The following is a 9,984-nucleotide window of genomic DNA, read 5'->3' on the forward strand; positions in this document are numbered from 1 at the left end:
TTTGGAGCCTTGTTATATTGTTAGATTTTGACCCTTGCGGAAGCTACTTTTTTAGTTAACTTCTGCCATTTTATATCTCTGGTATAAATGTAAGGCTTTGCAATAGTGAAAGCAATGTGAAGTCAACATTTTCTGCCTTTCTTAGCAAAATTTACTATCTTGTTCTTTTATCTTTATGAAACGGTGTAGAAATAGTACTTAACCAAAGAGCATGACAGTGTGCATGAGGAGATGGAAGACTCCAGGTGAGCACTTTAGACTCTTAAGTATGGCCAGGAAATTAAGAATGTTGCATATAATATAAGAGAGCTGATGGAGCTGCCGTTAGTGAAACACTGGTGGGATCTGAATTTCAGCAGCACAAGTTTTCCAGGTCCTTGGAAACGGGGAGAGGGGGAAACAAGGGCAGAAAAAAGTTGCTAAATGTTATGATGCTGTTTAAACAGGCTTAAATGCATCCACTCCAACAAAAAAAAGCAAGCAGATCCAAAGACGTATCGCTCATACTTACACGGCTTCTGGCACAATGAAGATGAATACATGCATCTAAACCAGCAAACTTGGCAGATTTGTCTTCACCTCTCAGAGGTGGTGAAGAGCTCTGTGTGTACCAACCAGAAGCCCTCCTTGGGTCTGCAGTGCACACACACACAGCACTGCTCTGTGCAGCACAGTGAAGGGCCTGAGGCACAGGGCACAGGGTGCCAATGATGAATGAAGCAAGATCTAACAAGAATCAGAACTATTTAAGTAATAAGTCGATCAGTTGATAACATACAAAAGCTATTCTGTGCAATTAGATACTGTTGGCATTGGGCTGGGCTTTCTTTTTCCTTAGGCAAATAATTGGTTGCCTGCACAATGAGGAAACGAGTTGTCACTCTTAGGTTCTACAGGCTGCACAGCTGAAGCCATTCCCTGCTGTGTGTGCAGCCATGTCCGTCTGACAGAGGGAGGTCCTGCCATTCCCCTGCAGGTGGTTCCGGGGCTCTGGGTAACTTGCTGTTGAAACTTTCCATCACCTCCCAGCCCCACGTTGGCATTTAGAGGCTCGGATGAAAGCGGCTGTGCTCAGCGACCAGTCCTCGCGCTGGTTTGTTAGTGGCTCTGCTGGGAGCAGAAGTTGGGCATGGAGGAAAGCAGAGCTCCGTGTGTCCCCGTGGCTCAGCGTTCAGACTCAGGGCTTGCGTTCACATACGGCTGCTGCCTTCTGTGGCACTTCTCGAATTCCGCTTCTAACACTTCCCAGAACTCACACCTTGTAAATGGGGCAAACTGGATGTGTGTATTTGAGCAGCATTCCAACTTAGGTTAACAACTGACAGCAGGACCTTCTTGAGAGAAGCTGGTAGTATAAACAGGCTTGATTTTTGGTTTGGAGATGGATGGCAGGATGACTCCAGGTCCTTTGTTGAGAGTCTGTGCTGTCAGCCTTGAGAAGGCCACTGGCAAAGTGGGCACAGCCCAGACTTTCCTCCTATGCCTCCAAAGGTTGTGTGATGCCTGGTTGGTTAAATGCATTGTTGCCTTAAGGGGTTTGGGGTTTCTTTGTACTTTAAGAAAAAAAGAAAAAAAATTTAAAAATGGAAACGATGGATGGAGAAAACATCAGGAAGGAGACTGCATTCGGCCCCCAGTGATTTCCTCTCGAGAAAGCAATGCAAGTCTGTCTTGTTCTGCTGACAGCTTGGGACTGCAGAATGGCTCTGATTCTCCCCCAGATGCATTTTCTGTGGTCACAGTGAGGCACCGACAGCTGCACTGCAGGTGAGCGCCTGCCTTGCGAGGAGCAGAGCAGCCCTGGCACAGGGAGAGCAAAGCCCAGCACCGTCCTGTTGGCACCGGGGGGCTGTGAAGAAGCTCAGCCACGAGCGGTGCACACTTTGTAAAGCAGCTCCTTAGACTTGTTAATGCTTTATTGGAGTTTACGATGACAGCGAACCTTTCAAACTGCAGAGGGGTAACGCGCTTCCTTGCCCTATTAAAAAATAATGTTGGTGTGGATGTGATGTACCACAGTTTAGGCGGCCGTTAGGAGTGCTTCTCTGACAGCGTTCTGTTTGAGGTTTACAGAAAGCGTAATAAAATATGTAAGTTACATTTCTACAAACAAAAGCCATAACATAAGTTATTTATGAGCGTGAGATCCAACCCGTATCACGATAAATAAACCTTAATGGATACCTGCAGCATCCACCCTAATGCGATTTGCCCAACAAAGTCATATTTAGTGTAAGAATCGGGCAGCGAGTGCAGGTTGGTGCGGCAAATAAGAATTAGGAGAGGCTGGCACAGACCGACTGCACCTCGGCAGCCCCAGCCCGCGCCGTGCACAGCAGAGCAGATGTCCATGCCCGGCAGCGCTGCCGGGACGTCCCTGCCGGCTCCGGCTCAGCCTGATGTTATCAGAGATGGCAGAGAGGCACTGGGCCCCATCTGCCCGTCACCCTCTGCGCTCTCTCCATTCAGCTCCCTTCCTTCCTTCCCGCCCTCCTCATCCCGCTGGAGTGTTGGTGGGCCGAGACGCGGGTTTGGAACTAAAAATTTTGGCTTTCCTAATAGACGTGCCCAAACGTGAGCTGAAGCCACCAGGGAATGCTCGGTGTCCGGGGCTGCACACCGCCTGCAGCTGCTGCCGTGGGGGGGTATTTCGGGTTCTCCCCCTTAGCCAGGCTGCGATGCCCAGGGCTGTCCTTCCTCCCCCCGCCCCATCTTCGGGCCGCTCTGTGCCGCTCCACGGGCAAAGACGGCGCCTGAAGGAGCAGCGCGGCCCTCACAGCCCTGCAGCCCGGCGGGATGAGTTGAGGCCCGCTGGGACGGGAGCAGAGCCGGTCCTCGGGGCAACGCGTGGATTCCTGCATGCTGAAGCGCGGCCTCGAGCAGCGGAGCATCACGCCCGGGATGAGGCAGTGCCTCCAGCGCCCTGAAAGGAGCGGGATTTCTTGGCGGCGGCGGGACGGCCAGCTTAGCAGCGGGTGGGAGATGCGCTCCGTGCGGTGCCGGTGCCGCGGCAGCCGCGGGCCCCACGCGAGGGGCAGCGCGAGGCGTGGAGCCGTGCAGGGCGGGCGTCGGGAGCACGGAGCAGCGCGGGGAGAGCTGAGGAGCAGTGGCAGCTCCAGGGTGCCGGCCCCGCTTGCGCTCAGCCGCGCAGCTCCGCGGTGGCACCGACGTGCCCGTGGTTTGTGAGTGCCGGGGGAGCCCTGCGGCGCTTTCTCTCGGTGTCATTGCAGACATCGTTCCCTCTCACCGTAGAAACCAAACGCTTTACAAATAATTAGCGGTAAGCATTAAATAAGACAGGTGTAGCGGCTCACTCGGCCCACGTTACGACAACAAACTTCCCACCGAGGATCTCGCAGGACGGACATCGAGCCGTACCCCGGCTACCCGCGCAACTCCGCCCGGCGGTCCCGGGGGAATGGGCAGATGCCGGCATCTTCCTGCTGCGGGTTTCGTTTCCGCACCGCTGCCGTTGTGCGGAGGTGCGCGCGGGGGGAGGCGGTCCTGGAGACGGTCCTGGAGACGTCCTGCGGGGAGCGCTCCGTGCGGCGGCACCGTAACGCGCGTGGCCGCCTCTCGCCGCCCGCCGTCGCGGCCGCACTGCGGGTATCCGCCGCCCCCCCCAGGCCGAAGCGGGGCAGCGCCGCGCCGTCGGGGCGGGTGTGGAAATAGCGGCTGCGCGGGGTTTGCGCGGGGTTTGCGCGGCACCGTCTCGCCCTGTGTGTGTGTGGGGGGGGAGGGGGGGGGTTACAGCGGAGGAGGCAGCGGGAGAGCCGCATTTAAGGATACCGTACGTCCCGGGTTATTAATTATAAAACGTAATTAAAGTAAAACTGCAGAACGTCAACATATTAAATTTAAAAGCTAATATTAAAATAGAGTTAATATTTAATCAAGTCGCCGAGCGGTACAACGCCGTGCGCCGACGCTCCGTATTTAACTGTGTAAAACCGGGAGAGTTTTCCCAAAGAAAAATGTATTGTTTAGCTGATTATCAAAGACTCCGTGATATATTATCCATTTCACAAAAATAATATAGATATCTTTTTAAATATAGTAATAAAAACATACTAGCGCCTTTTAAATATACTATTACTTACCACCCCTTTTCATATTGTACTATCACAGACACTTTGGAATTGGTTTAAAAGCACATCATTCATTATTCAGAGCTCATCTTTGCATATTATTCCAGCTCAAGTCTGCCAGGCTCCCTGTGAAATCGTTCACAAAATTGATAACAGCAGACACACACGCAATAAAAAGATAGCCTTGGGCGGCCCGAGTTCCCATTATGCAGATCGAGCCGCAATTTTCTCTAACAAAGCCCCGAGCCGGGGCCGGGCGCCGCTTTATTTATTTATTTACCGCCCGGTCGCAGTTTGTTTTTTGTTTTTGCTTTTTTGTTTTGTTTTGTTTTGTTTTGTTTTCCTTTTTTCTCTCCACCCCTCACTTTTTTCTCCCCTTCTCCTCTCGATCCCCCGCCCCGTGGTCGGGACCGGCCGGGAGGCGACGAACCGCCCGGGGCTGCGCCGACCCCGTACCTCACACGGCCGCGGGCGGCGCGGAGCCCCGACGGAGGCGGCGACGGCGGTGCAGCCGCACTCCGAGCCGCGTTGCCCGTCGGGGTCCGCCCGCCGCCTGCACCGCCCGGCTCCGTGTCCGCCCGGCCGTCGGGATTACGCAGCTCGGCGGTAATTGAATCCCGAGCTTTAAAAACTAATAAAGTGCCTCCGTGTCACCGCTCCCGGAATCGCGGGCTCGCCCTACCAGGTGCTGATCAAATACCATTACATTCTATTAAAAGGAAAATTCTATTCCCTGTTTTCATTTCCCTTTATAAGAGGGAAACTAAGTAAATGCATTCGCGCGTTATTTAATTTTTAACGCCTGTAGTCCCATTTGGACGTCGGGGAGCGGCGGCAAACTCACTTAGCGGCCTCGGCCGCCCCGTCGCCGATCGCCGCGACGCCGCCGGGACCTCCGGGCCGGGCGCCGCCGACGGGGCGAACGCGGGCGCTCCGCACCGCGCGAGGCGGCCGTCGGGGGGCCGCGCTGGGGAGGCTCAAAGTCCGCGCCCCGACGTGCGGCCGCGCCGCCGCTCCGCTCCGGGCCCCGCTCAGCTCCGCCGCCCCGACGGCGCCCCCGCCCCGCCCCACCCCGCCCCGCTTTGTTCGCGCGCCCCCGGTGATGTCACCGCGGCGCGGCGCGGGGCCCCCGCGGTCGGGCGCGGGGCCGGTGCCGTGCGGCGGGAGCCAATGGGAGCGCAGAGGCCGGGCGGCGGCGGCCAATGGCGGCGGCGGGGGCGCACGCGGCGCGGGGCGCGCGGCGGCCCCGAGGAGATGACGGGCGGCTGCCGGGGCGGCGCGCGTTCCGCAAAGTTTCCGCGCGGCGCACGGCGGGGCCGGCCGGGCCGCGGGGCGCGCGGCGGCGGCGCCTTTATAGCGGGCGCGGGGCTGCGCGCGGCGCGGGAGCATGGAGCCGGCGGCGGGCGCGCAGGGCCCGCACCAGCACGAGCCCATCAGCTTCGGCATCGACCAGATCCTCAGCGGCCCCGAGCAGGACGGCGCTCCCCCCCCGCCGCCGCCGCCGCCGCCGCCGCCTCCGCCGCCGCCGCCCCCCCGGGGCCCCGACGGCGCGGCCTTCTTGGGCGGCCCCCGCGGCGGCGCGCCCTACCCCGCGCTGCCGGGCCCCTTCCCGGCCATCGCCGCGCCCTTCGAGGAGTCGGGGCCGTACGGCGTCAACCTGAGCTTGGCGCCCGGCGGCGTGATCCGCGTCCCCGCTCACCGGCCCATCCCCGGCGCCGTGCCGCCGCCCGTGCCCAGCGCCATCCCCGCCGTGCCCGGCCTGGGCGGCCTCAGCTTCCCCTGGATGGAGAGCAGCCGCCGCTTCGTCAAGGAACGCTTCACGGGTGGGTAGGAGCGGCGCGGCGCGGCGCGGCGGGGCGGGCGGGCGGGCGGGGGGCTCCGTCGGGCACGGAGCGGCCGCGCTGATCGTGAGTTTCCCATCGCGTGCAGCCGCGGCCGCGCTGACGCCCTTCACGGTGACGCGGCGCATCGGACACCCGTACCAGAACCGCACCCCGCCGAAGCGCAAGAAGCCGCGCACGTCTTTCTCCCGCGTGCAGATCTGCGAGCTGGAGAAGCGCTTCCACCGGCAGAAATACCTCGCGTCGGCAGAGCGAGCGGCCCTGGCCAAGTCCTTGAAGATGACGGATGCGCAGGTGAAGACGTGGTTCCAGAACCGGCGCACGAAGTGGCGGTGAGTGAGGAGAAGACTGGAGAGGAGAGGAGAGGAGAGGAGAGGAGAGGAGAGGAGAGGAGAGGAGAGGAGAGGAGAGGAGAGGAGAGGAGAGGAGAGGAGAGGAGAGGAGAGGAGAGGAGAGGAGAGGACAGGACAGGACAGGACAGGACAGGACAGGACAGGACAGGACAGGAGCAGGTGGCCCCAGCTTGCAGCGGGGAGTGGACAGCTGTGCGGGAATGGGGGTGAGGAAAGGGGAGATGGGGAGAGGCGGTAGGAAGAGCTGTAGGTGCATGAGAAAATTGGGGGAATCGTTGGGAAAAACGAGTGATGGCTGTGGTACATCGAGGGAATCGATAAGGAGTGAGGGGAACTGATGGAAAGGGGAATGAGTTGTTGTGAAAAACGGGTGGTGGTGAGAAAATTGGGGGATTCTTCGGGAATTGGGGGAGTTGATGGGAAAATCGGTAAATTATTGGGATGGTCGGAGGAGTTATTGTGAAAAATGAGGGATGCGTCGGAAAAAAATGAAGGGTGTTACTGAGAAAATTGAGAGAGCTGTTGGGAAATCATGGGAGTGATTGGGGAAATCGGATAAATTATTGGGGGAAAAAAGCGAAGGAGTGGCTGTGAAAAATCAGCCAGCAGTTGGAAAAATGGGGGGAAATATTGGGAAGTTGGGAGGATTGTTGGGAAAACTGAGGGAGGCGGCGTGAAAATTGGATTAAGTATTAGAAGAAATTGGTGAACTACTATGGAAATAGGGGAAGTAGTGGGAAAACTGGGGGAATGACTGTGGAAATGGATTAATGGATTGAGAAAATTGGTTGAATTATTTGGGAATAAGTGGTTGGATTATTGGGGTTGAACTACTGGGGATAATCGGTTGAATTATTGGGGAAAATTACTCGAACTGCTGGGGAGAACCGGAGAGGATTATTAGGAAGGCTGGAGAGAGTTACCTGGAAAACGAGGGATTCATCGGAAAGGGGAGAAGTAACCGCAGAACGAGGGAGCTTCCCCAGCCGAGCCGCCCCACGCCGGGCCGCCCTCACCTCCCGGGCCGCACTTTGCGGCCGAGCGGCGCGGAGCCCCGTCCCGTCCCGTCCCATCCCGTCCCATCTCCGTCCCATCCCGTCCCGTCCCGCCCCGTCCCGTCCCGCCGGGTGCGCTGAGCGCTGAGCTGTGCCCCGTGCCCGCAGGCGGCAGACGGCGGAGGAACGGGAGGCCGAGCGGCAGCAGGCGAGCCGGCTGATGCTGCAGCTGCAGCACGACGCCTTCCAGAAGTCGCTCAACGAGTCGATCCAGCCCGACCCGCTGTGCCTGCACAACTCGTCGCTGTTCGCGTTGCAGAACCTGCAACCCTGGGAGGAGGAAAGCGCAAAGATCCCGCCGGTCACCTCCCTCGTCTGAGCGCGGCCCCGGCACCAAGCGGACGCGCGGAGCCCCGCGGTTCCCCCCGCGCTGAAGGGCAGCGCCGGGCCGGCGGCACGGGGCCGGGGTGCCGCCGGGAGGGAGAGGCGTTCCTTTTTGTAAGAAGTGTTAATAAGTTAATTTATTTATGCATCGAGATTTTGGGCACTATTAATACGGAATTATATAAACCCTCGATTATTTATATCGAAATCCGGACGTAGGCATTTCGCGTCGGCTTCGGAACGAAAGGCCGTTTTCATTTTGATTTTTTTTTATTTTTTCCCCCCGTTCCGGGGACGGCCTCAACGAGGGGTCCCCGAGCGCAGGGGCCGAGGGCAGCCGGGACGGCTCCGCTCCGCTCCGGATGCGGTCGGTGGCGGCCGCCGCTCCCCGCGATGCCCCGGGGCCGCCCGCCCCGTCCCTCCCCGAGCTCCGCGCCGCTCCGCACCTCCTCGCACCGGCAGTAGAGAAAGCGCCTTACGGTTCATCGTAACGAAGACTGGGGGTTGGCACGGCCCGTGTATAATACTTTGTACTTGTCGAGACGTGTAAATAAACGGTTTCTTTACAGAGACGTCTCCGCACCAGGCCGCGCACAACCGCGGTGGGACCCGCGGGGTTGCGCTGGGGCTGCGCTTGTTGGCTTTCGTTGGTTTTCGTTGCTCTTATTTTATTTTATTTTATTTTTTTTTTTTAACGACATACATGCCTATTTTCTTTTTCTTAACGAATGAAAGTCCCGCAGCGCTGCGGGTGCGGGCAATGGCCCCAAACGGCGTCGGCAGCGGCCGTGCAGGGAGGGGGACGCGGGTCGCCGTTGGGGGATGTCGGTAGCGTTCCTCCCACTTCGCCCCGCGCTCGCCGTGCGGCTCAGGGCTGAGCCCGAACCCGGCGGTGCCGCTCAGAACACGGAACCGCGCGGCCGCGTTGGAAAACGCCGAGCGAGGGGAAGCGGCCGGCGGGGACCGGGCGATAAAACCGATGCCGAGATGTCGGCCCGGCGGACGGGTCTGCGGAACGCCGCTTTGGCAGCCCGCACCGCCGCGGCTCCGGGACGGCTCCGAGAGTCAGAGTCCTGTGCTCGGTGTTACGTTTCGGCGTCGTTTGAAGGCAGCGCTATTCTGTGCTGTCCGCGTTCCCGATTTTTCCCAAACAAACAGGGTCGGAGCTGAGCGCTCTGAGCGCGGTACCGCCGCGGAGCAGTCGGCGCAGAGCCCCGCAGCGCTCACGGCCCCGCGGCCGGCAGCACCGGGAGGACCGTCTCGGCACCACCGTGGGACGGCGGTGGGCTGGGATCCGTTCGTGCCCGCAGTTTCCCCGAGGGCCTCGTGAAGCAGCGGCCGCCAGGCCGGCCGAGCAGCCGCAGCACCGTGCGCCGGGGAATGGGGCCGGGGCAGTTGGTTTGTCGACCCCGGATCGCTTGGGGACGTGAGCTGCTGCGGGATGCAGCTCTGTGCAGGAAATCCGCACCTGTGTTCCGGGCAGCAGCGGGGAACGCCAGCGGAGACGGACGCTCCGCGCTGCTCTCTTTGTAGGTCGCAGCGGCCATCCCTGCCAGCCCGAGTCCGCCGTGGCTGTGCTGCCCAACAGTCCGCGCTGCGCCCTTCAGAGGGGCCGTCCCTCGGCACAGCAGAGCCGTGTGGGATAGCAGTGATGCTCCCAGAGGGCATCCAGTGTTCCCAAGGAGCACAAACCTGGGCAGTGCCTGGGCTCGCAGGGCGCTTTGGGGTGCGCTGGTGCTGCTGCTTCCGCAGAGGCTCAACCCACACCCTGTGCCCGGGGCTGTGTGGCCGTGGGGCAGTGGGGGCTGGGGGAGGTGCCCCGTGTCCCACCGAGATGGGTTGGGTACATTGGTGTTTTAAGCTGCTACAAAAGTGATGGTTCTCAGCTGTTGGAAGGGTTTTCCTAAGCGGTTTGAACACGTTTTCATGTGCACCCTGGAAGCACAGACAGTGTGTTCGTGTTCCTTTCTTTTCAGAAGCGCTAAGCCCAGGGAAACCCATGTTCAAACCCATCGCTGATAGGGATGGAGAGCTGGAGTGATGCTGAGCTGTCAGCAGGATGTGGCTGCATGCAGATTGCTTAAACTTTGCTGAGTGGTGCTTGTGGGTGATTTTCTGTACAGTGCCCAGAGGTACAGTGCAGGACTCATCCAGAGCCATGCAGACATCCCCAGAGCCCCCCAAGCCCACTTCCAGCCCCAGCCCCTCAGAACGCCCGTATGCACAGCACAGCCTTCCCCGTATAAAAATGGCTGCAGAATTTGCATCTCTCAGCATTATTTTGTGCCCGAGGTATTTGGTGTTATGGAGTAATGCACGGTGA

The 9,984-nt window shown here is 59.4% G+C and overlaps 1 protein-coding gene across 1 annotated transcript; it reads left to right on the top strand.

Moving 5' to 3' along the window:
• Nucleotides 1–5,475: 5,475 nt before the first annotated feature.
• On the top strand, nucleotides 5,476–7,656 carry TLX3 (T cell leukemia homeobox 3). The gene is made up of 3 exons (XM_052684934.1): nucleotides 5,476–5,911; nucleotides 6,018–6,261; nucleotides 7,446–7,656. Exons 1-3 carry the CDS (start codon nucleotides 5,476–5,478, stop codon nucleotides 7,654–7,656), a joined length of 891 nt encoding a protein of 296 aa, XP_052540894.1.
• Nucleotides 7,657–9,984: the final 2,328 nt, after the last annotated feature.

This window comes from Tympanuchus pallidicinctus, unplaced genomic scaffold, assembly GCF_026119805.1.
Source record: "Tympanuchus pallidicinctus isolate F22 unplaced genomic scaffold, pur_lepc_1.0 scaffold21, whole genome shotgun sequence".
Lineage (NCBI taxonomy): Eukaryota > Metazoa > Chordata > Aves > Galliformes > Phasianidae > Tympanuchus > Tympanuchus pallidicinctus.

Coding starts and splice junctions, on each gene's coding strand:
- TLX3 (XM_052684934.1), top strand. CDS start 5,476: ATGGAGCCGGCGGCGGGCGCGCAGGGCCCGCACCAGCACGAGCCCATC. Junction 5,912..6,017: donor CGTCAAGGAACGCTTCACGG/GTGGGTAGGAGC, acceptor CATCGCGTGCAG/CCGCGGCCGCGCTGACGCCC. Junction 6,262..7,445: donor AACCGGCGCACGAAGTGGCG/GTGAGTGAGGAG, acceptor CCGTGCCCGCAG/GCGGCAGACGGCGGAGGAAC.